At 42.8% G+C, this 26,680-nt stretch overlaps 1 protein-coding gene across 2 annotated transcripts in view; it reads right to left on the bottom strand.

Moving 5' to 3' along the window:
• The window catches only part of LOC126203819 (sodium-coupled monocarboxylate transporter 1-like), a 472,971-nt gene that overhangs the window by 318,727 nt on the left and 127,564 nt on the right, over nt 1–26,680 (bottom strand). For both annotated transcript variants that reach the window (XM_049938186.1, XM_049938187.1), the window contains exons 11-12: nt 16,067–16,253; nt 13,462–13,548 (exon numbers count right to left, since the gene is read on the bottom strand). In XM_049938186.1, the coding sequence (XP_049794143.1) occupies nt 13,462–13,548; nt 16,067–16,253 (274 nt within the window). The remainder of the gene's footprint in view (nt 1–13,461; nt 13,549–16,066; nt 16,254–26,680) is intronic.

Below are 26,680 nucleotides of genomic sequence, written 5' to 3'. Positions count from 1 at the left end.
CGGCAATGTAGAAGAAGGTCAATTGCCGGAACCTAAAAAGGGAACACAAGTAAACCGTTAAAATACGGTGCGGTGGGGAGCACGGAAGAAAACAGAAAAAAAAACAGAGAAAACCATACGATGTACCAGTGGATCATACGAGTGGAGTACAGAGCAACACAGCCACTGAGCGCATACTAACGCGGAAACGTACGATGGGCCATTAGACAGATGGCGCATGCGCGAAAGAGCTAAGGCAGACTCAAGAGTGTGAGAAGAACGCTATGAATTGGGTGCACACGAAATTACAAATACTTTCAATATGAAATCCCCCTGGCCGAGCAATTTCTGCACCTAGAAATCGGCTAAAAAGGTGTTGGTATGCGCTTTTTGGGACCAAGAAGGTATTCTCTCGTTGGACTATTTACCTTAGCCATCTACTATAACCGGCAGTAGTATGCTAATCTGCTGAACCAGCTGAAGGACGAGATTAATAATAAACGACTAGGAAAATCGAACAAAGGGATTTTTTTGTTTCAAGACAACGCACCTCCTGTCCAACGTTGTCGCTGACAAATTGACGAGCCAGGGCTCCCAGCTTGTCAATCCTTCTTACTCGTCAGACACAGGCCCTCTATTCCCGAACTTGAAGAAACACAAGAAAGATAACCATTTTTAGGGCATTAAACATATCAGAGAGACAGCGGAGAGACGGTTTCACGACCGGTCACATGACTTATTTGTATGGAATAGAAAAGCAGCAGAAACGATGCAGCAAGTGTATCAGTCTCAGGGGATAATATATTGAAATAACGGGTAATTTCAAAGCTCTACCTTTATTGTTTCTAAACAAAGCCAGGAACCTTTCAGCATCCAACAGTGAGAAAAGTCTTCAAAATGCAATCACAAAAACGGACATTGCAATAGCCCTCAGATTAAAAAATACTGCGATGTGGTCGCCATCGCTGCTGCAGCAGCTCACGCACGGTGTCGTTACGTGGTTAGTCCACTGCACACAGTGAACCCACACGCGAGGTGCACATAGGCTATATCATCATTAAACCTGTTCATACTGCCGTGTACCACTGTTAGCTTGTAAAGAACACTGTCTAGAAAAATAAAAACATAAAAAAAAACTGAGAGACGGAAACGAGGCCGGCCGGGGTGGCCAAGCGGTTCTAGACGCTACAGTCTGGAACCGCGCGACCGCTACGGTCAAAGGTTCGAATCCTGCCTCGGGCATGGGTGTGTGTGATGTCCTTAGGTTAGTTAGGTTTAAGTAGTTCTAAGTTCTAGGGGACTGATGACCTCAGAAGTTAAGTCTCATAGAGCTCAGAGCCGTTTGAACCATTTTGAACGGAAACGAGGAGCTCTCATCGCAAATGTAAGACCGAAAAGCAAAGCAAGGTGAGCATTACAGTTGTCAGTAGCATATATCGGTAGTAAATATAGTTCGTTTCAAGAAAAGACGCACAATGCGTATCGTCGACATTTCCACAGGGATATTTTCAATTTAATATACATAAAACATGGACTAGAGTAAGGAAAGAACCGAAGTTTGAAAAGACACCGGTGACCAAGTGTCCTTTTTAGAAAATAATGTTGATATGTAACCATGAAGAATCTCAGAAATACTGTCTGTGGACTTTGGGTTCGATGGATGGTAATTATAAAAAAATGCGTAGCAAGGAATATAAATTTGGCAAAGTCGATTCCTTAATGCACTGGCGATGAAACAAAGAGGAAAATTCGTAATTATATTAGACTGACGGAACCATCAATGCTCCGCAATTCCTAATATGTATAGAAATTCTGTATACATCCTAGTCTCCTTCTCCCCACTCTCTGTCCATTTCCTCCTCAACCTCTTTTGATCCATCTCGTACATTTTTCCCCTCTCTCTGTCCATCACCACCTCCGCCGTCTTTCTATTTCCTCCTGCCATCCGTCTCTCTGCATCTCATCCTACCTCCTCCGTACGTCTATTTCCTCTCCAACCCTCTCTGTCCATCTCTTTTTCCCTTCCTTCTCTGATATTAATACTCGTTTTTGTTATTGAAAATTCGTAATATGTAGTACTTCCCTAATCATAAGCTGAGAAGCCAGGTATGCAACTTTTCTGTTTTCTGTGAAGGCTGACTCCGAGGGAGGAAATTAAATTAGAAGTTGTTGCGTACAAATTTAATGAACGGACGAAAGACGACGGAAGGCATTTCTGGGAAAAGGAAAGAGTCTGGTTCACGGAAAGCGAGTTACCAAGGCCCACGTCGGACCAGAAGGATAAGGGAGCGGACCGGATGAAGTGGTAATTGAAAGAAAGACACTCCAAGTCTTCACAGGAATTTCTTTCTCGTAGTCGAGTTTGACAGAGCACCTGCAAAATGTTGTTTACAAAATATATAGCCCATGGACGGCCGACTGTCTAAAAGGGTATCTTGTAAAAGATTAAAGTAAATCGGTCAAGAACGTTTCACGAATATTGGTGTGGTGTCACCGCCAGACACCACACTTGCTAGGTGGTAGCTTAAATCGGCCGCGGTCCATTAGTACATGTCGGACCCGCGTGTCGCCACTGTCAGGATCGCAGACCGAGCGCCACCACAAGGCAGGTCTCGAGAGACTGACTAGCACTCGCCCCAGTTGTACGACGACGTTGCTAGCGACTACACTGACGAAGCCTTTCTCTCATTTGCCGAGAGACAGAATAGCCTTCAGCTAAGTCCATGGCTACGACCTAGCAAGGCGCCATTTGTACCATTGCATGAATCTAAAGAGTCTCACTTGTATCATCAAGAATGCTGTATACCAAAGGACGATATAAAAGTTAAGTGTTCTAGTAGCTACGTTCTTTTCTTTATCACATTCATTACGAATCGTGTTCCAGACTTCGCGCCAGTCGGCGTGTGTGTACGTGTGCCCTTTCGGCTACCCGTCTCTGTGGACTGGCTGCCTTATCAGTCCACTACAATTGGTAACAGCGATTGCCCTTTATGTACTACATACTTTTTCACATATTAAAAAATGTATAGACTATTTCCGTCCGTTCGTTCAGAATCGTGTAAAAATTTGAAGTAAATCGGTCAAGAACTCTTCAGGATTTTTGCAACAGTGTTTACCCTACATATATTACATATACATTTATTTATTAAAAATATGTATAGCTTGAAATGGAAATTTGTGGTAAGGTCTTATGGGACCAAACAGCTGAGGTCATCGGTCCCTAAGCTTACACACTACTTAATCTATTTTAAACTAACTTATGCTAAGAACACCACACACACCCATGCTCGAACCACCGATGGGGGGAGCCGCAGCGGCCGTGACAAGGCACTCAAGAAAATGGTTCAAATGGCTCTGAGCACTATGGGACTTAACATCTGAGGTCATCAGTCCCCTAGAACCTAGAACTACTTAAACCTAACTAACCTAAGGACATCACACACATCCATGCCCGAGACAGGATTCGAACCTGCGACCGCAGCAGTCGCGCGGTTCCAGACTACAGCGCCTAGAACCGCATGGCCACCGCGGCCGTCAAGGCACTCAAGACCGCGCAGCTACCCCGCGCGGCTTCTGTATGGCCTGAGCCTGCAAGAATGTTCGTTACAGAGTACTGCGTAAAAATCTGCAGTCAGTCAGTGAGAAATGTTTCTACATTTTAGGGTAACAACGTTTCCCCTTTATACATTGACAACTACTAAATAACACAGGCACTGCAATATCGTATTTATCCGCCGACACCGGGCAAGCGACTTTGAATTTAACTGTCTCCCCTGTACGGGAACATACACAATGAATGTACGAGTGCAAGTTGTAGACACATCGTTGACGATATGCCGTTGTTTCGATCAGGCCGTGAGTCGTGCTCGGATAGCCAAATGATTATGCGATTGCTCGCGATAAGTGTCAAAACTGGGTTCGAGTAGCGGTCCGGCAAAACTTTTCATTCCATTATAAAAGTGATGCTTGTCCATATTCACAACTGCGAATACATTTCATGTACCTAATGCTGTACATTACAGGAGGTGATCAAAAGGGCAACCATCATATTCAGTACAGGTTCAAATGGCTCTGAGCACTATGGAACTTAACACGCGGTTCCAGACCGAAGCGCCTACAACCGCTCGGGCACACCTGCCGGCCCCACATTCAGTACAGGCATCGCACGTTGCTCGTCAGTAAAATGGCGAAGATCGACACTCTGGCCCTGACCGCACAATCAGACCTGGCCACCGCCGTGTCATGCTCTGTCAATAGCGTCATCGGATGCGGTAATGAGGGGCAAATAGTCAGCACGCCACTCTACTGGTCGTTGTCGAATATCTGCCTCTGGAACGACTACTACTCGCTGCTGCTTACGTATCCTCATAGGCTGAATGCACCCCGTACCAGTCCTCCTTCCAAAGAAAAATTGCTGGAAGTACCGGAAATCGAACCCAGATCGTCCGCACTGTAGTCAGTCACACTAACCACTTAGCTACAGAGGGGGACTGAAACTCATCACAGTGCATGTATCCAGACAAGAAATGTTTTTTTCGTCAGGAAGTGCTGTCTCGTGCATGAGGATTTAATATGTTCCACAAAGGAGAGAAAGAAAGGCAGAGAAAGAGAGAGAAAACGCTTGTAGTTTGTGGTACTGTATTTCGCATTGTAGTTCGACTTCTCTGTCTGCTCCTTCAGTAACACATTATATAGAGCCAGTCTCAGAGTAGACCTTTGCCTTTGGCGGACGAGTGCCATACCAACTGGAGGCAGACAAGAACGGCTTATGACCCTGCCTCACAGCTTTACCTCCGCTCGTACCTCCTCTTTTATTTTGCAGAATTCACAGAAATTCTCTTGTGTACTTCGCGGTGTGGGCGTTCTTGTAAGAGCATTCATTATGGAAACTATCCCCTAGGCCAGGGATGGCGAGCCCTTGTACATTTACTTGCCATTTTTTCCAGATAAATATTTATGCAGCCATCGCGTGTCACCAAACTAATCGTAGAACAAAATTTTGGTATCCCATATAACTCCTTTTTTTCTTGCACGCTTTGTAGGTGTTTAGGCATATTATAGTACATGGATGCATACATATTTTCTCTGCAGTCTAGAACGGCGCGACCGCTACGGTCGCAGGTTCGAATCCTGCCTCGGGCATGGATGTGAGTGATGCCCTTAGGTTGGTTAGGTTTAAGTAGTTCTAAGTTCAAGGGGACTGATGACCTCAGAAGTTAACTCCCATAGAGGTCAGAGCAATTTGGACCAACATATTTATGATCTGTAGTGCCTACAAATTTGGGGTCTACTGATTAACCAAAATAATTAATACTTCCGTATTAACACAACGCGGCGACAGAGGTAATGGGATAGGGATATGAACGTATACAGATGGCGGAACTGTACTGTATACAAGATATGAAAGGGCAGTGCACTGGCGGAGGAGTCTTTTGTACTCAGGTGAATCATGTGAATAGGTTTCCGTCGCGATTATGACGGCGCGACGGGATTTAACAGACTTAGAACGCTCAATGGTAGTAATAGCTAGATGCATCCGACATTCTATTTCGAAAACCGTTAAAGAATTCAGTCTTCCGAGAGCCACAGTGTCAAAAGTGTCAGATGGACTATCAGACCAATTGTGTGTGTTCCTAGATAACAGAACGCAGCATGTCATTCTCAATGGAGAGAAGTCTTCCGAAGTAAGCGTGATTTCAGGTGTGCCGGAGGGGAGTGTCGTAGGACCATTGCTATTCACAATATACATAATTGACCTTGTGGATAACATCGGAAGTCCACTGAGGCTTTTTGCGGATGATGCTGTAGTATATCGAGAGGTTGTAACAATGGAAAATTGTACTGAAATGCAGGAGGATCTGCAGCGAATTGACGCATGGTGCAGGGAATGGCAATTGAATCTCATTGTAGACAAGTGTACTGTGCGGCGAATACATAGAAAGAAAGATCCTTTATCATTTATCTACAATATAGCAGGTCAGCAACTGGAAGCAGTTAATTGGTTCAAATGGCTCTGAGCACTATGGGACTCACCAGCTGAGGTCATCAGTCCCCTAGAACCTAGAACTACTTAAACCTAACTAACCTAAGGACATCACACACGTCCATGCCCGAGGCAAGCTACAAACCTGCGACCATAGCAGTCGCGCGGTTCCAAACTGTAGCACCCAGAACCGCTCGGCCACATCGGCCGGCGCAGTTAATTCCATAAATTATCTGGGAGTAGGCATTAGGAGTGATTTAAAATGGAATTACCATATAAAGTTGATCTTCGGTAAAGCAGATGCCAGACTGAGATTCATTGGAAGAATACTAAGGAAATGCAATCCGAAAACAAAGGGGGTAGGTTACAGTACACTTTTTCGCCCACTGCTTGAATACTGCCCACCAGTGTGGGATCCATACCAGATAGGGTTGATAGAAGAGATAGAGAAGATCCAACGGAGAGCAGCACGCTTCGTTATGGGATCATTAAGTAATCGCAAAAGCGTTACGGAGATGATAGATAAACTCCAGTGGAAAACTCTGCAGGAGAGACGCTCAGTAGCTCGATACGGGCTTTTGTTGAAGTTTCGAGAACATACCTTCGACGATGAGTCAAGAAGTATATTGCTCCCTCCTACGTATATCTCGCGAAGAGACCATGAGGATAAAATCAGAGAGATTAGAGCCCACACAGGGGCATACCGACAATCTTTCTTTCCACGAACAATACGAGACTGGAATAGAAGGGAGAACCGATAGGTACTCAAAGTACCCTCCGCCATGCACTCTCAGGTGGCTTGAAGAGTATGGATGTAGATGTAGATCTTAATATATGTATGCATCCATGTATAATAAATTTCAATAATTACCTCTCATCACAGACAGTGCTAGGCCGGCAGCCTTCACGTAACAACCGAGAACAGTGGCGATTGCATAGAGCTGTCAGTGCTAAGCCATAATGGGTGAAACAGCCGCAGAAATCAATGTCGGACGTACGACGAACGTATCCGTTAGGATGGTAGGGCAAAATTTGGCGTTAATGGGCTATGGCAGAAGACGGCCGACTCGAGTGGCCCCCTAATAGCACGACATCCCCTGCAGTGCATCTCCTGGACTCGTCACGCTTTGGGTTGGACAATAGATGGATGGAAAACAGTGGCCTGGTCGGATGAGTCCAGATGTAAGTTGTAAAGAGCTTGTGGTAGGGTTCGACTGTGGCGCAGACCCCACGAAACTATGGACCCATGTTGTCGACAAGGGCTTGGAAGCTGTTGATGGCTCCACAGTAGTGTGACCTGTCCTCTGGTTCAACTGAAACGATCATTGACTGCAAATGCCTATGTTCGTCTACTTGCAGACCATTTCCAGTCATTCATGGACGTTCCCAAACAACCATGGAATTTTTATGGATGACAATGCGCCTTGTTACAGGGTCACTATCGTTCACAACTGGTTTGAAGAAAATTCTGGACAATTCGAGCTAAAGACTTGGCTAGTCTGATCGTCCGACATGAAACCTACCGAACATTTTGGGACGTAATCGAGAGGTCTGTTCGTGCACAAAGTCCTGCACCGGCAAGATTTTCGCAACTGTCGACGGTTGTACAGGCAGCAGGCTCAGTGGTTCTGCAACGGTCTTTTAACGACTTGTTGAGTCTACGCCGCATCGAGTTGTTGCACCTCCCGCGGGCAAAAGAAGGTCCGAAGCGACATTAGGGGCTATCCCAAGACTTTTGACGCCTCAGTGCAGTCTGAAGGTGATTTTGGCTGTTGCAAATTCTATGCCAAATAATTTATATTAGGTGCATACTTTGTAACTTTCAGCAAAATTCAAGCTGAACTGGAGTCATCTGACAAGCGGTTTCTTAGCGAATCTTTAAACTCACAGGCATAGATAGGTGAAAATATGCTCAAGATAACAAACGCCAGCATCTTCAAATATCTGTATGAGTCTGGAATTGAATTCCAAGTTTCCGTAAGTTTTAATGTCGGCGTTTTTGCTTTCGTCCAATAGTCTTTCTAATTTTTGAGTCCATGTTGAATGTAGAGTGGAAATCTGTCAGCTATTTTCCAATTCCTTCTATTACATCAAATAAAATTTATGCAAGTTCAGTTTAGCCACTGAAGTCACATCACGATACATAATAAAAAATTTTAGTTTCTCTAACAACTCCTTGAATGTATTATCGAACAAAACACCTTAGTGACTTTTTCGCGCCCTGGCTTTACGAATAAATCCAAATCAATGGTAAATTTTCAAATTTGGAAAATACTTCTAGTTTCTGTAGAAGATATCGTTATTAAAATCTTTCAGTTCGGCTTGAAAACGTAAATCACAACAAAAATTATTTTGTTTGTGCCTTCAAGCTTTACATTGAAATCTTTGAAATGCTGGCACAAGTCCCTAAAAACCATTAGTTTTCATAGCCGTGTGACATTTATAAACTTTGAACATTGTAAAAAGTTTCCCTTATTTTGTGAATACAGCCTGATTTCTTCCGAACAATCCATGTAGCTTTGCACTAAGTTGCCGGAACTCAGCCAGCGGATACCCTTATACATCTGTAAGCCGCTGTGCTCCTGGATTACTTCATCTAACAACTCTTCGTAATATTCTTTATTAGAAGCTTGCGACGATATAAGGTCCACTATTTTGTGACTTTGGTCATTATATTACGAAGAGCAGCGAAACCTCGCCTTGCACGATGGAGTGGAATCCAAGAACAGACTGTCCGATGTGTGCTTGGAACAATCAAATTTTTTACCCACCTTATTAAAAGCTCCATCATTCGTTACCCAAGGGATCAAAGATCTATTCCATATTCCTAGATTTCCAGAATGCTTTTGATACCGTTCCTCACAAGCGACTATTAATCAAATTGCGTTCATATGGAGTATCGTCTCAGTTGTTTGACATGATTCGTCATTTCCTCTCATAGAGGTCATAGTTCGTAGTGTTAGACGGTTAATCATCGTGTAGAACAGCAGTGATATCTGCCGTTCCGCAAGGTAGTGTCATAGGCCCTCTGCTGTTCCTGATTTACGTAAATGATCTAGATGATAAACTGGGCAGCCCTCTTAGACTGTTTGCAGATGACGCTGTAATTTACCGTCTAGTAAAATCATTAGACGAACAATTACAATTACAAAATGATCTAGAGAGAATTGATATATTATGCGAAAAGTGACAATTGGCACTAAACAAGGAAAAGTGCGAGGTCATTCACATGGGTACTGAAAGAAATCCGATAAATTTTGGGTACACGATAAATCGCACAAATCTAAGGGCTGTGAATTCGACTAAATACCTAGGAGTTACAATTACGAGCAACTTAAATTGGAAAGACCACCTATATAATATTGTGGCGAAGGTGAAACAAAGACTGCGCTTTGTTGGCAGAACACTTCGAAGATTCGACAAACCCACTAAAGAGACAGCCTACATTACACTTGTCCGTCCTCTGCTGGAATATTGCTGCGCGGTGTGGGATCCTTACCAGGTAGGATTGACGGAGGACATCGAAAAAGTGCAAAGAAGGGCAGCCCGTTTCGTGTTATCGCGCAATAGGGGTGAGAGTGTCACTGACATAATACGCGAGCTGGGGTGGCAGTCACTGAAACAAAGGCGGTTTCTTTGCGGTGAGATCTATTAACAATATTTCAATCACCAACTTTCTCTTCCGAATGCGAAAATATTTGGTTGACAGCCACCTACGCAGGGAGAAATGATCATCGTAATAGAATAAGAGAAATGAGAGCTCCAACGGAAAGATTCAGGTGTTCCTTTTTCCCACGCGCCATCCGAGAGTGGAATGGGAGAGACCTAGTATGAAAATGGTTCGATGAACCCTTTGCCATGCACTTGAGTGTGAGTTGGAGAGTAACCATGTAGAAGTAGATGTATAAACAATTTTATTTGGATTCATCTCCTTTCCAGCTAGCGAAATTTTAACTGCCATACAACAACCTATCGCTTTAGTAGTCGCTGCCAACGATATCGTCGTAATCAGTTCTTATTTGATGTCATTTACAACACGATATCGAGCAAACACGCGTAAATGGACAGATTTAGTAACATCTTTACTTTCGCAGGCGAAATATAAAGAGAGGGCATATGCCATTCTTTGTTGTTCTCTTATATTTTCAGCAAGTTTTAGGGTCCTTTGTGTTATTGTGTATCTGGATAAAGGAGTATCTTTGATCTGTTCAGTCATCTTGCCTTTATTTTCAGAATGATGGGGCACATGCAAACCACTTTTTCTTCATACATCCCCCGTTGCCAAAAGGCTTACCATGTCGGGCATTGACGTTTGCAGCCGAAGAACATGTGGGACTTTTTTTGACAGAGAGCTTTCTGAATTGTTTTATAGTGCCGATTTACAGGCGATGTTCTGCGCACAATCTTTCCGAAATATAAAACACATGAACCTTTATTAATCATTCCATATTCCTCAGTCCACCAAGCTACGATTCTCTGTTACATCCATTTTGCACTTTTTGTTTATTTGCTGTACTAGCCTTGTTCAATAGTACTCACAAATTTAATTGCATCAAACGACATAAGCGCACAAAAACGAACAGGTGAGCACTGTTTCCGCTGCAACAATTTTTCAGAGCGATACTTGTCAGTGGAGGTTGAAAGTCGTTACTGGAACAATTGCCATCCTATGCTTTCTACCAATGATAGTACGGTGTATTATTACTCATGCATTTGAGAACACTATCACTCACAATAAGTGGGCACGAGCGAAGATCTCTCATTTAAAACTTCTACGAGGCCTCGGTACCGACAGTCCGTACACGATGAATTTTGGTCCCATGGCTTCAAATGCAGACGTATACGTTAGTTGTTTCGATTAGGTAAGTGAACTTAAATTCCTGATTTAATGCCGTGCCCAAACTATTCGTCCGCACGCCAGAAATGTCACGCGTGCCATTGGTTCACTAAGATTGCCTTAGGCTATGGCTGAGCTATTTATCCGCAAGCATCCTTATTTTTCCCAGAGTACTAGTCCCTTAAGGTACACAAGGGAGCTTCTGTCCCGGAGATATTATTCAGTTCAACCCTAAAATTTGTTTGAACCTTTTATACGCCGGGGAAAACTCAAGTTCCACAGTTTCTTTGAAGTTTGGAAGAGAAGAGATAAGGAAGTGGTGTGTGTCAAGTTTTGAGGACGGGTCGTGAGAATTGCTTGGATATCACAGTTTTTAGAACACTTTCCTGCGGAAGATGAAGATCTCACGTCCCCTCTCACTCCGGGACAAAGTTTTAATCTGCCATTCTGGATCTCTGAAGTAATAGTAGTGATGGTGCTAGGGACATAGAAGCACTAAACACAACTGCAGGCATCACTTATCATTAACAGAAACTACACGTGGACACCAACGTTTTATACAAGAAACAGGTAAATAACATAGATAGCACATAGAATGAACTATGCTGCCAGTTAAGGGCTCACAATCCCTATATACGAGGGGCGTTCAGAAAGTAAGCTCCGATCGGTAGCGAAATGGAAACGACTATGAAAATCCGATAAAGCTTTGCACAGATGTGTTGGGTAGTGTCTCTAGTATAACCCCAGTTAGCATCACGTCGCTCTTCTCATTTCTGAGCTCGCAGTGAGTGCGTAAAGATGTCTAGAAAATAGTGTCTGCCGCCAAGTACGAGGGCCTGGTGAGAAATTTCGCCTGAAGCTATGCAGCTAACATTACATAACTGTCGTGCTGTTTCGTCTTCAAGACAATTCTCAGCCGCATTCTGCAGGGGCAATGAAGATGCCCCTGCATCGTTTGCAAATGGAAATGTTAGATTACCCACAATACAGTCCGCAATTGTCTCCCCCTGAGTTTCATCTCTGGTCACTTGAACCGCTGTCTTTGACGACAACATTTTGACACAGACAACGAGGTGTAGGCCAGCGTGGAGAATTGGCGGAAAAGTTGGTACAACGCTATGACAAAAGTCTAAGTCAGAACGGCGACTACGTAGAGAAGTAGCTGAAAGGTGTAGCTAATTGTTACAAGTAAAACATTTCTGATGTTCACAGTGGTTTCAATTTGGCAATCAAACGGAGCTTACTTTCTGAACAGGCCTCGTATAAAAGGCAATACCCCGACTGACTGACTCATTATTCTCACCATCGCCCAGCCCAGACCACAAAAGACAGAAACTAGAAATTTGCGGAGGGTTTTGATCTTATAAGGTAGGTGTTGTTTAAGAAGGTATCGTTAGAAATTCCGTTGACAAGGGGGTTAAATAATGGTTGAAAGACTTTTTGAAAATACGTCTTTACTAAAGCAGTTTTGAAGCTAGTATTACGAAAATTCTCAGCCAGAAACAAAAAAAAATCGTGTTTCAGCATTTATGGAAATTCAGTCACTAACGGAATACAATAGCGCCTGAAAGATTTTTGTATACTAAATCACATTAAAGAACTAGTTAGGCATTTTTAAAGCTACATCTATGAACGTTCTCGCCTGTAAATAAAAATATCATGTTGCAGTGGTTTTGGAAGTTCAACTCCCTAAGAGAGTGAAATAGGGGATGAAAAATTTTTATGAAATTATTTCATTATGAAAGCTTTTTCCAATCTAAATCTATGAAAATTTGTAATTGGCTTCTCTGTTAAAAATAAAAAAAATTAGTTTCAAAGTTTTTGGAAATTAAACCCCTAGGGGCCGACCGGGATGGCCGAGCGGTTCTAGGCGCTACAGTCTGAAACAGCGAGACCGCTACGGTCGCAGGTTCCAATCATGCCTCGGGCATGGATGTGTGTGACGTCCTTAAGTTAGTTAGGTTTAAGTAGTTCTAAGTTCTAGGGGACTGATGACCTCACAAGTTAAGTCCCATAGTGCTCAGAGCCATTTGAACCATTTGGAAACCCCTAAGAGTGTGGAATATGGGGTGAAAATTCTTAAGAAAATATTTCGTTCCTTTAAAATCTTTTTGATGCTAAATCTATGAAAACTGGTACTTCACTCCTCGGTTAGATAAAAAAAAATATGCGTTAGTGGATAAAAGTTTCTACGGAAATGTCACCACAAGAACACAAAAGGCAACATTAACAAAAAACATGGAATCTATCAACCAGAATCAGTTTTCGTCCAGAACTACATTCGGAAAATACCATGCTTCCACGGCATGAAAAGCTTAGAGGTCGTTGAAATTTGTGAACAATATAAAAATTCGGTTTACGGAGAACAAGAAACTCTCTACGGACCATACAGTTTATGAAAGTAACGTAGCAGGCGATAAGCTAGTATAACATATACTGATTACACTTCTGATAAAAGACTCTTGCATCCGATAACGCACTTAGTTTTTTAAGACCAATATTAAGTGCACGATAGTATTGGTAATACAAAATGCATTTAATCAAAGACAAGTTCTAATAAATATACAACTTGACACTACATTCAAAGGAAAGTGAAGAACGCATTGTCTTCCCGAATCACTGCAGTTGTATGTCTGTCACTAATCCCGAAGGAGGTACTCACCCAAGTGTTGACCCAGGGCAAAAACATGCCGGCGGAGAAGACACCCAGCACTGGACCGTTGGTCATCGAAGACAGCGACATAGACAACTGAAACAGCAGGCAGAATGTCGCTCATTTCAAATTACTCGTAAATGTGCCATAAGGACAAATAAAATTCTTTATAACAAGGAATAGTTCCCACATAAAATTTGAGATTCATTTGTCAACTTAATGTGCAGGACACTTACGATCCATCTGATTCTTAATTTGATCTGATAGTAGTAAATAAAATAACTGACGCATAACGCAGCCTACTTCTAAAAATTACAGTTCATTATTCTATCATATTGTACGTTGCGTTCTTTCCTCGAACTCCCTCCCCCAATTTTCCGACAAAATTCCTACTCATCGGACAAGAACAAACGAGTACAAAAGTATAAAAAGTCTAAATAGCTGTTAAGGCAGGCAAATCCATGGATATTACTGCTTAGGGATAACTGCTGACTATTTCAATAACAAGGTATAAATGAACTCCAGAATGATGAAACCCTACATATCCGAACAGAACTTGAAAAGATAAGATACCTTTCTAACCATAGATGATATCCAAAACGTTAAAATCTTTTATCGGTACTTCGATAACGTGTACATCAGACACGAGTCAAGAAGCATATACTGTAGTGTTGAGCTTGTACCAGTTACATTAAGATTCAACGAGGAGAAGCATGTTTCCTAGTAAGCACAATCAATATGTGCGAGAGCCTTACGAACATATTCACTCACCGGCCGTGGAAGACGTTGCAGGAAAGGCTTTGTGAATCAAGGAGAGGTTTCCTGTGAAAATTGTGAGACCGCACTCTCCAGAATTACTACACACGAAAATTTCACAAAGATACTTCATTAAATGATAAGTTAGCTCCACAACGCTGGTGTTTTCATTCAAGGCAAAAAAGTATGATAAAATGTTCTTATATACGGTTTTATTCAATCAAGTTTCATGACTAAAATTATTAAACTGTGCATCACAGAAACACACAAATATCTTTTCTGATGACGAACAGGAATAAGCCGCTTTGCATTTGCCGACCTGTTCGACATATATGCTGTTTTACGAAGTAGCTAAATTTTTGAACGTTTAATGCTGCGTAAACAAGTAGTTTAGCAAGTGGGATACACTTGCAGATAGACGACGCGCTAAAGGGAAGGGGCTGCTCACTAAATTCCGAAATCCGATCTTCGTCGAGGACGTAGAGCGTAAATTATCACCACCAACTTTCAAATCGCACAATGATCACCATTCAAAGGTAACGGTAATTAGAGCTCGTACTGCTGCGTTCAGACAGTCGTTTTCCCCTCGTGCGATCTGCGAGTGGAACAGATGGGGGCAAATATGACTTTGGCGCGAATTGTGCCCTCCTCCACACACCGTTTGGTGGCTGGCGGAGTGTTTATGTAGATGTAGATGTAGATGTAAATCCTGTAAAATGTTCGGTAAATGATACTTGCCTGAATTTTCCCACATAATACTAACGCTAACGATTTCCTAAGTAAGAAAATGAAAACAGCAAACATGATCTGACGAAGCATTGAGTTCCATACAGACTACATTTTACATAGAATTAACGCCCTGAAGGGAAGGGAATGTATTGATATAAGGTATTTTATTAAAGTACTTTGTCTATTAAGTGAGTGATATTACGATATCAACTTGGAATGTACAACGTCTCTACAAGAATTGATGTAACAGTAGTAACCATTCCACACACCTTAAAGAGGCCAAAAGACATATAAATTGGACAACAGCTAATTTAGATACTTGTGGTTTGGTCTGAAGTATCAGGATTTAGCCTCTTTTCACATTATGCGAGACGTCGTGCGCACCGACAGCAAAAAGACGCGTTTAACTTTCGATATGTTGAGGGTGCATTTCAGGCTGGAGGTAGTTCTTTGACCATGAACAAGAATGAGGATGGTTATTTCAGCATTCTTGGTCACCAAGTGCTGCTCTTTCTTCAACATCATCCTGTCTTCCAGATGACAACAGCCGGTTTTGCAAGGACTGCACACATACAGTACACTTCTGATATGACGGTCGCTCATGTACCCTATTCCCCCTCGACTGCCCAGGTGAATCTCTCGATCTAAATCCTTTATAAAATTGCTGGGACTTATTCTAAATGCAGATGAAACGTAGCAATCCATATCCCGGCAACTTGGTAGCAGTACGGGATCGGGTCATCAATAGCGACTTTAGCTGGATGAAACACAACTGAAGAAACTTTGACCTCAATTCCTCAACAACGTTAGTAGTGTGACGTCGTCTGTGAGCTGAGTAACCAGTATGCTTATTTACCAGTCTGAGAAAGGCCCTTAAGGAATTCCTATAAACGATGTCAAGAAAAAGTATTTCCAACAATTCTTTCTACGCAGATTGCTTTATGCGACGTCACAGTGGACGAAATGTTGATTACCACAAACACTGGGTTTGAAGTTGTAATACAGGACTTATGGCGGCTGTTATAGAGCAGTGTCCTTGTTTTAGCTGTACGGTTGAAAATCGGAGTACGTCTCACAGCTGGACTCCTGAAGCAGGGGACCTCAGTTGGGTCAACAGGGATAGACTCACCTGCAGTACCGTGCCGAGCTTCTCGACCACAAAGACGAGCGACGTGCAGATGATGCCGAAGATCAACACGACGCTCTTGAGCAGGATGTCGGTCTGGCGCTCGGAGAGCGCGTCCTGCCCGTAGAACGTCTTGAAGAAGTCCTCCAGCACCACCGCCGAGATAGAGTTGAGCGCAGTCGACATGGAGCTGCCAAAATGAGCGCAATGAGAATCTACAGATCTCAATTTTTGCGTAAAACGTGGTCTCTGTGATCCGCTCAACTAGCATTACTACGAAATTTTATTGCTCTGACCACTCTAATGAAGCACATAATTCAATACATGACACTTTGCCAACATCACTGTTGTTCACACATATACATTTGATCGTAGAAATATATGGCTTACACTTTTTTGCTGTGACCTGTTGGGCACGGCAAAAAAATAAAACACACAAAATTTTTGGTTTCAATCTACGTTTATTCCTAAGCAAATGTTGGATCTAGGTGTCTTGTTGCAAGTATATGAACAGTGATTTTTGAAACAATTTTCCCCGATCTTTCGACACATTCGATGTCCTTCGTCTCTTCCTTGTGCTCGTCTTTAAATCTCTACCGTACCGTACTACCCCAACAACTTCCTTTTCTTCTTAACATTTCATCGGCTTAACTTTCCCTATTATTTTCGCTCTTCCCTGACCAGTCAAAACATCTCACACTTTGGTGAGATTTGTTGGATATTAGTCATATTTTACAGGGACGTAATTGGTAAACTACACAAGATAATGTTAGTAGATTGACATTTCACAAATTTATGTTGATCACTATATCTGTTACTATTGGGTACAAGAAGTGTAATATTCATATTGTAAAGTTAATTCACTGAGGAAAGAGGTCGAATTATTATTTCCGTGTTTATTTATTTATACTATTTCTTTTAATTAATATCTTGTCGTTTTTTGGGTCATCGGTCTTCTAACTGGTTTGATGCTGCCAGCCACTAATTCCGCTCCTGTGGCAACCTTCTCATCTCAGAGTAGCAACTGCATCTTACGTACACAATTATTTGCTGAATGCATTCCAATATCTGTCCTTCTCCGCAGGTTTTCCCTGCTACAGTTCCCTCTATTTCCATAGAAATAATCACCTGATGCCGATGTCATATCATCCTGTCCCTTCTTCTTGTCAGTGTTATTAGATTTTAAGTCTTCGCAACGTCTTTTAAATTATTTTTCTAATACTGGATCTCTTATCTTTTCTCCGTTGACCCCTGTTTCTTCTCCTATAACACCAGACAAAACTTCTCTCTCATACAGGCCTTCAATATACTCTTTCTACCTATCCACTCTCTCCTCTGCAAGCCAACCGTTGTCGCCGAGCGGTTCTAGGCGCTTCAGTCTGGAACTACGCGACCGCTACGGTCGCAGGTTCGAATCCTGCCTCGGGCATGGATGTGTGTGGTGTCCTTAGGTTAGTTAGGTTTAAGTAGTTCTAAGATCTAGGGGACTGATGATTTCAGATGCTAAGTCCCATAGTGCTCAGAGCCATTTGAACCATCTCCTCTGCATTTAACTATAATTCCCATTGGCTGTTAATGTACCGCCCTTGATTTTAATTTCTTTTCTATACACTGAATCAGTCCTTCTGAAAATCATTTCTCTTTCAATTTTCTTACATTTTTCATGCTGCCATTTTGTCTTAGCTTTCCTGCACTTCCTATTTATTTCGTTCCTAAGTGACTTGTATTCCTGTATTTCTGAATTTTCCTGAACATTTTTGTACTTTCGTTTTGGTAACGAGGTAATAAGCAAGCAGTTGCATGAAAGAAATTAAACTTATTTATCGATTTCGGGCATTACAGCCCTTTTTCGGAAGATTATAGATATCACATTATTTGTGTCAATAATGAGATAGATACAGCAAAATGCGGCATATTTTTATTGACATTCGCTAATAATGCGACAGATATGCCCTTCCGAAGAAGGGTACTGAGTGCTGGAAACCGAAAAAAAAATTCCTTTATGCAACTGGTTGCTTATTATTTCGTTATATCAACAACAGATGCTGACGATGGACAAAATACTAAACTGCTTTCTTTTATCGATCATCTGAAGTATTTCATCTGTTACACATGGTTTCGCTGCACTTGCTTCCTTGTAACTATTTTTCGTTCCAACTTCTGTGACTGCCGTCTTTAGAGATGTCCATTTCTCTTCAACTGTAATGTCAGCTATTCATTATCCCGATGTCTATAGCCTCAGAGAACTTCAAGCCTATGTCTTCATTCTTCAGTACTTTCGTATCCAATTCCTGTGCCCACTGATTCTTCCTGACTAGTCTCTGAAACGTCAGCCTACTCTTCATCATCGATAATTTGTGATCTGAGTCTATACCTGCTCCTGGGTACGCCTTAGCATCCAATGTCTTATTTCAGGATCTCTGCCTGACCATGAAGTAAGCTAACTGAAACCTCCCCGTATCTCTTAGCCGTTTCCAAGTGTATACTCACACACATTTTCTATCTCTTCATCCTCTGCTTGCGCTGTCGTCATGTATACCTGAACTAATGTTGTTGGAGTTGATCTGCTGCCCTGTATGACGAAAACTATCCTACTGCTGAACTGTTAACAGTAACACCTCTCTGCCCTACCTTTATATTCATAAAGACTCCTAGTCCCATTACACAGTTGTTTACAGGTGTTGATATTACCCTATACTGGCCCGACCATACATCCTTGACTTCCCTCCATACTTTACTAATCCCCACTAAATCTAGATTCAGTCTAAACATTTTCGTTTTCAGATTTTCTGGCTCCCCTGCCACATTCAAAGTTCAGACATTCCACACCTCGACTCGTAGGACGTTATCCTTCCCTTGATTATGCAATATTTGTCAAGGTCACTTCACCCTTGGCTGACCCCTCTCGGAGATCCGAATAGGGGACTGGACCGGAACATTTTACCACTGGAGAGATCATCATAACACATTTTTCAATTAATGCAGTGGTTTTCATTGCCTTTTGCATGCTCATGCCGTTTATAATTGGTGATTGTTTCTTCTTTAGGGGCAGTTTCGCATCTCAAGGACAAGAGAGTGCCCTGAACCTACATGTGCTCCCCAAACCTCTTTGACAAGGCCGTTGGCTGAATGACGGTGGCATCATACGCCGGAGGTCTTCAGCCGCACTGCCGACGGTTTGTATTTAAAATTTAAGCGGTGGAGTGTTTTATAAAACGAGGCCGAGTACGTTCTCTACCCGTAGACCATATTTGTGTTACGAGAAGTACATTGATCAGCCAGAACATAATGACCATCTTCCTAACTGCCGGCATCGCTTTGGAACGGATAACGGCGGCGAAGTTAGGTGGCTTGGAAGCAATGAGTCCCTGGTAGGTTGCTGCAGGGAGCCGGCACCACATCTGCACATGCAAGTCACCTAATTGCGGTAAATTCTGGGGAAGAGGGCATTCTTTCTGATGGCATGTTCGACCACATCCTAGATGTTTTCGATCGGCTTCATATCTGGCGAGTTGAAGGACTAGGAAATCAATTGAAACTAGTGACTGTGTTCCTCGAACCACTCCATCACTGTCATGGCCTTGTGACATGGCGCATTATTTTGTTGAAAAATGCCACTGCCATCGGGAAACATTATCGTCATGAAGGGGTGTACATGACCTGCAATCAGTGTACGATACTCCTTGGCGATCATGATGCCTTGCACGAACTCCACTAAGCCATGGATGCCCATGTGAATGTTCCCCAGAACATAACGCAGCGTCAGCCCACGGTTTGCCTCCGTTGCCGCGGTACAGGTGTCAAAGGGCTGAAAGTCGACGGATTCGCGCCCTCCCATCGGCATAATGAAGAAGTTGTCGGGATTCATCAGACCATGCAACGCTCTGCCACTGCGCCACCGGCCAATGCCGTCGCTCACGTGCCGGTATCAGCCGGGGTGGTGTTTACGTTGGAAAATGCGTAGGTTGTCGTCTTCGGAGGCTCATCATTAGAAGTGTCTGGTGTACTGTGTATTGACACATTTGTACTCTACCCGCCACAGTTTGCTGTCGGTCCTGTTTCAGCAGTCTGTCCAGTCTACGAGGTCCGGCATCTGTAATGATGGGTATCCGCACAACCAAACAGCGCCTGTACATAGTTTCACCTGGGGTTCACCACATCTTGAAGACGCTCACCACAGCACTCCTCGACCTCCCGAACACCCGACAAGTCGTACAGATCCCGGAATGCTCGTGCAGAGCTTACGTACCGTCGCAATCTGCCCGCGGTAGGACTCTTGATAGTTTGCGCGTTTCCCTAGTCTACACACGAGCGGCACGCTGATTGATATTAGATGCACTGTGTGTGTATCTGACTACCAGTCATTCCACACCAGGTGTCACTGCTATCGTCTGGACGACTTCGTATGTGGTAGGCCGGTGCTCATAATTTTCTGGCTGATCAGTGTATGCCAGTCTTATATGTGTAAATTTTGACATGCATTTGATTTGTAATGCAAGTGCATTGGACGGAGGCGTTAATGTCAAAAAAATTTAGAGAAAAGAAAAGAGGGAGGCAGTTGGTGTATAGCAGTTGTGTGGAGGGATGTGGAGTGGCTTTTCCTGTACTGATTAGTGGTCCGATGACCGAAATAACTTCACAACGTTGTAGTAAAGGACACTAATAATTAAGTATCGATGTGGAACACGGTTTGAAGGGAACGCAGAGAGTTGGAGAAAAGTATTGCACGAGGGAGAAGTAATAGCGTTTGTTTGACTGGCTGATGGCAATACTCACGAGTGGCCTGAAAAGTTACAGAGGATGACTAAAAAGAGTCGTTGTGGAAAGTGGAGTAAATTGAGCGCATAGCAAGAGTAACAGAGGATCGTGCGGTAATGCTTTAAAGCAACTACTTCACCGAGTGTATATGGTGCGCTACACTTATTCAACGAAAGATGTTTGGAATTTAGAAGGAGGAATATATTATTATGAATGACTTTGTGGGGGAATATTATACCAAATTAAGTCAAGTTAATAGTAAACGATCGCCCATTGGCTCAAACGTAAATTGAGTGTGGAATCGTATAAGAACGAAAACGATCTATATCTATATTTAATGTCCATTCAATAAGATGCTCACACTAGAAACTCTTCTACATATATTTGATATCCAGGAACCGCTGTATAACAGTGAACTATCGATCACTGGGATTCGCCAACTATTTTAACGACGAATTACGCAATACTGAAGAAAGAGGAACAAGTATACATACTGGATACAGCTTAGCCATATTCAAACGTCAACTGGTAACCGCTGAATACTTGCGTTCGTCTTTTATGACAAAAAACAAACAGCATAAATGAACCAAAAGTAAACTGAGTCACATGTGCAGTTAGAGGGCAGCAAGCATTAATATTTGGAAACAATATACAGAATAAAGAATTTGCTCTCATACTTAATTAAATTATTTTAGATGCATTCTCGCAGGCGAAATGACTTCAGTACTTGTTATTCCTCCACGTGAATCGAGAGCAAGTAATTCTTCTTCCTATAGGTCATGATATCAATATTCATCATTATTTGGATTGACTTCCTTTTTTTCATTGGAACATTTCGTTCTACAATTGAAAGCAGATTCTATGCTGCAGTTATGATTACGTATTTCTCGATCTCTTTCTTTGTTACGATGCAAGTACCGCAAAAGTAAATCTCGCCCAAATGCTTCCATTAGTCATTCTCTCTGCCCCATTAAAATCTTTCATGGTATTTGGCTGCAATGTCTTTGATATTTCAGTGGGTCGTTGCATGAACAGCCCCTCTGTCTTTAGGGGTATGGAATGGTTCAAAATGGCTCTGAGCACTATGCGACTTGACTTCTGAGGTCATCAGTCGCCTAGAACTTAGAACTAATTAAACCTAACTAACCTAAGGACATCACACACATCCATGCCCGAGGCAGGATTCGAACCTGCGACCGTTGCGGTCGCTCGGCTCCAGACTGTAGTGCCTAGAACCGCACGGCCACTCAGGCCGGCGATATGGAATGGAAAGTAAAAGAAAGTAGCGCTTGTAATCAAAAGTTTATAATCCATAATCGACATAATTGTTTGTATCCTTGTTGCTGGCTATAACTTATCAATTAAATCACTGTAGTCAGCGAGAACCTCACTTGCGACATGTATCACGGTGACAGTACTAGCAGAAACAGGTAACAATCATGAAAAAATGTTACATGTTTGTGTTCTGAATTCAGCTTTACATCAAAGTAAAATTAAGAGTGCGCGAACACTTGTATCAACAGGAGGAAAGTAGGTAGATATAGGATATCTGTTAGGATGTAAGGGCATGAAGGCCCAAATCTGGCCAGATTAAGCAAGTAAATAAATATCTCCTTAAACCAGTTCTCTATGTTCTAGTTTTTTTGTGCCTACAATACTTTCCCTCTGTTGGTCCTTCCTGAATGTAATTAATTATGCTTAGCGTCCCTGCCCTCACCTATTAAGATAGTGGCTGCTATTTCCGTACGTCTGTTTAATTTCTCTGATAGCAGCAGTTTCAAGCGGGGATAATTGTTCGTTCTCCACATTTACCATGATTGATGTTTAACTTCATTTCAGTACTGTGCCTGAGATGAGCACCTTCTGAACTCTAGTTTCTCAATTACATGCCATTCTATTTCGAATCAGCTCTTTGCTTTGATTATTTTGTGCAGTTTTGTACATTATGTTGTCTTCATCCTGAAGGCTGGCCACCCTATTGTATCCTTCGCAAGCCTGTTCGATTACACATAGCTAATACAAACTACATCCAATTGAATCATTTACTGTCTCATTTCCTGATGTAATTCCCTAAGTATCACCTGACTGCAGTTTGCATCACTCCATTACCCTAGTTTTACGTTTGTTAGTGTTCACCTTGTAACATTTTTCAATACACTATCCTTTCCGTTTGACACATCTTCCAAGTTCTTTGCTGTTTTCGACAGAAATGAATACTTTCACCGTAGGCATATGCTTACGTCAGTCGAATCTGTTTACCACTATTCTGAGTTATTGGAAACGGCGTTGTCCCTGCAATGTTTGTATGAGTCGAGGTGCAAGGTGGGAACAATGAAACAGAATAGAAGCATTTAGTGCAGGAGGTGTTTCTACTGAAGTAAACATATACTGAGTCACAATAATAAAAAAGATTTCTCTTTTTATGGGAGTAATAATTTCATTAATTTGTGAATTAATAAGTCTTTCAGATCCTTTGAACTACACTCCCGGAAATTGAAATAAGAACACCGTGAATTCATTGTCCCAGGAAGGGGAAACTTTATTGACACATTCCTGGGGTCAGATACATCACATGATCACACTGACAGAACCACAGGCACATAGACACAGGAAACAGAGCATGCACAATGTCGACACTAGTACAGTGTATATCCACCTTTCGCAGCAATGCAGGCTGCTATTCTCCCATGGAGACGATCGTAGAGATGCTGGATGTAGTCCTGTGGAACGGCTTGCCATGCCATTTCCACCTGGCGCCTCAGTTGGACCAGCGTTCGTGCTGGACGTGCAGACCGCGTGAGACGACGCTTCATCCAGTCCCAAACATGCTCAATGGGGGACAGATCCGGAGATCTTGCTGGCCAGGGTAGTTGACTTACACCTTCTAGAGCACGTTGGGTGGCACGGGATACATGCGGACGTGCATTGTCCTGTTGGAACAGCAAGTTCCATTGCCGGTCTAGGAATGGTAGAACGATGGGTTCGATGACGGTTTGGATGTATCGTGCACTATTCAGTGTCCCCTCGACGATCACCAGTGGTGTACGGCCAGTGTAGGAGATCGCTCCCCACACCATGATGCCGGGTGTTGGCCCTGTGTGCCTCGGTCGTATGCAGTCCTGATTGTGGCGCTCACCTGCACGGCGCCAAACACGCATACGACCATCATTGGCACCAAGGCAGAAGCGACTCTCATCGCTGAAGACGACACGTCTCCATTCGTCCCTCCATTCACGCCTGTCGCGACCCCACTGGAGGCGGGCTGCACGATGTTGGGGCGTGAGCAGAAGACGGCCTAACGGTGTGCGGGACCGTAGCCCAGCTTCATGGAGACGGTTGCGAATGGTCCTCGCCGATACCCCAGGAGCAACAGTGTCCCTAATTTGCTGGGAAGTGGCGGTGCGGTCCCCTACGGCACTGCGTAGGATCCTAGGGTCTTGGCGTGCATCCGTGCGTCGCTGCGGTCCGGTCCCAGGTCGACGGGCACGTGCACCTTCCGCCGACCACTGGCGACAACATCGATGTACTGTGGAGACCTCACGCCCCACGTGTTGAGCAATTCGGCGGTACGTCCACCCGGCCTCCCGCATGCCCACTATACGCCCTCGCTCAAAGTCCGTCAACTGCACATACGGTTCACGTCCACGCTGTCGCGGCATGCTACCAGTGTTAAAGACTGCGATGGAGCTCCGTATGCCACGGCAAACTGGCTGACACTGACGGCGGCGGTGCACAAATGCTGCGCAGCTAGCGCCATTCGACGGCCAACACCTCGGTTCCTGGTGTGTCCGCTGTGCCGTGCGTGTGATCATTGCTTGTACAGCCCTCTCGCAGTGTCCGTAGCAAGTATGGTGGGTCTGACACACCGGTGTCAATGTGTTCTTTTTTCCATTTCCAGGAGTGTATATTGTATCAGTGATTTATAAGTGAGATATTACAGCAGTCTACCCATGTTCATCAATACAAAACAGATTTTGACAACTTTTGTAATTCCAGATTCTTATTTGTATGGGAATCCATTGGTTTTAACTGTAGCTTCATACATACCCTGGAAACCAGAGATTTGTGCTTGAAGGCTACACAGTTCGTAATCGAAACTTATGCTGTCATTAGCACAGTTATTACATTGACAGAAAGTGCTCACAAACGGAATTCAATACTAATTTAAACCGTATACGAGTATATCTTGAAGAGAAACATCTGTACATGTTGATATAAATGTGATATTTAAAAACATTGTTAAGTATTGATGTATTCTAATTCTATGTTTGGCAGCCTTCCGTGAGCACTTCACCGTATTATTTTTGTTAATCTAGAAGTCTAGACACGAGTTGACCTTCAAGCAAGTACTATTACATTGTAATGGAGCGTGTTAAATTTTTTTCAAAAGTAATAAAAATCAGGGTGTGTCCTCGTGGACTGACGACCCTTCGTACTTTAGATTCCCGAAACACATAACGAAAAGTGGTAATAGGTTTCTCGCTCAGATAAGCATATCTCGATCCTTATTTTTTTGTGGAGGCACTAAGCAACCTTTATTTAATTCATGAACAATAAGTACACACATGGCCAGTACCAGTCGTATTACGAACGCCAAATCTGAGGAGATGTGATAGAATTACCTTTCATTTGCCGACGTGTGGAGCAGATACGTTACAAACGGCGCTCCCAAGGCCTTTTTAAGCGTTTGTTCTTCGAGGTGAAACCTTAATTGTTTATCTGTTGAATTTATTGCTGAGCTGCGATCGGTTCTCTCAGTAATCAAATAATCAAAAGATGTCAATAAGATTACTTTAAAGTCAGTACCGCCATTAGACTGTCGTTTATTTACAGTGTTACATTTACACTTACACAATCATGATTTCGGCTTCAAAGTGCCATTATCAAATGTTTTAAGTTTTGTACATTGCCTAAGATGGCTTCATAGTGCCATTATCAAGGGTTTTAAGTGTTATACATTGCCTAAGATGGCAATGTAACACTTAAAACCCTTGATAATGCCACTTTGAAGCCGAAATCATAATTGTGTAACTGTAAATGTAACACTGTAAATAAACAACAGTCTAATGGTGGTACTGACTTTAAACAAATATATTATGACTGTGGCCCCGCATTAGGAAAAAATATTCAATAATATTAGAATAGGTAATTATGAATAAAACGTTTTCCTATAATCACTAACTGTGTAAGACTCATTTCACGCGAAGGCGACGTTGGCTGATAATGGTACCCCAGAGAGGTACCATTTTCCTATGCGCCCATGAAGCAGCTTTAGAATGTTAGCGTATTGCCGACTCGTACGTAATGATCATGCAACAACTCCTTATTTGAGAGGCCTCTACAGATGACACCGCCGGTTTGCCTATAGCGCCTTCTGCATTCATAGGTCGTTATGGAGTTCCTCTGAAAAGCGGTAACTAATCTCGCGTAATCGTTTCTTTGTAGAGAAACCAAATACAAACGAGGAATTCTGATGCCTTCTGCCGCCAGTGAGCTTCACAGAAGACTCCACGGACAATATAAAGGGGCAACGACCGGTAGCGACTGAATAAGAAGATTAAAGACGCCCCATGGAGCTTATGAGTTGTGACAGTCGTGCCGCTAGAAGAAAATACTGACATCACGTGTTATGGATCCAGTAACGGATACTTAACACTAGTAAGTGAACACTGCTGTCAAGATACGTATGTGTGACAAATGGGAGAAACGCTGCACTTATTCTCTTTCACAAGAAAAGGTAAACAAAACGTAAAATTCCATAAACTAATGGTCATCCAATGTGTAATTCGGACACATTATAAAAATGTGTGTGTGTTCCACATCATCTCCTAAACGATTCGACCGATTTCAAACAAACTT

The sequence above is a fragment of the Schistocerca nitens genome, chromosome 9 (assembly GCF_023898315.1).
Source record: "Schistocerca nitens isolate TAMUIC-IGC-003100 chromosome 9, iqSchNite1.1, whole genome shotgun sequence".
Taxonomy (NCBI): domain Eukaryota; kingdom Metazoa; phylum Arthropoda; class Insecta; order Orthoptera; family Acrididae; genus Schistocerca; species Schistocerca nitens.
Note: the sequence above shows the minus strand (reverse complement) of the source record. Positions and strands in the feature narration are given on the sequence as shown.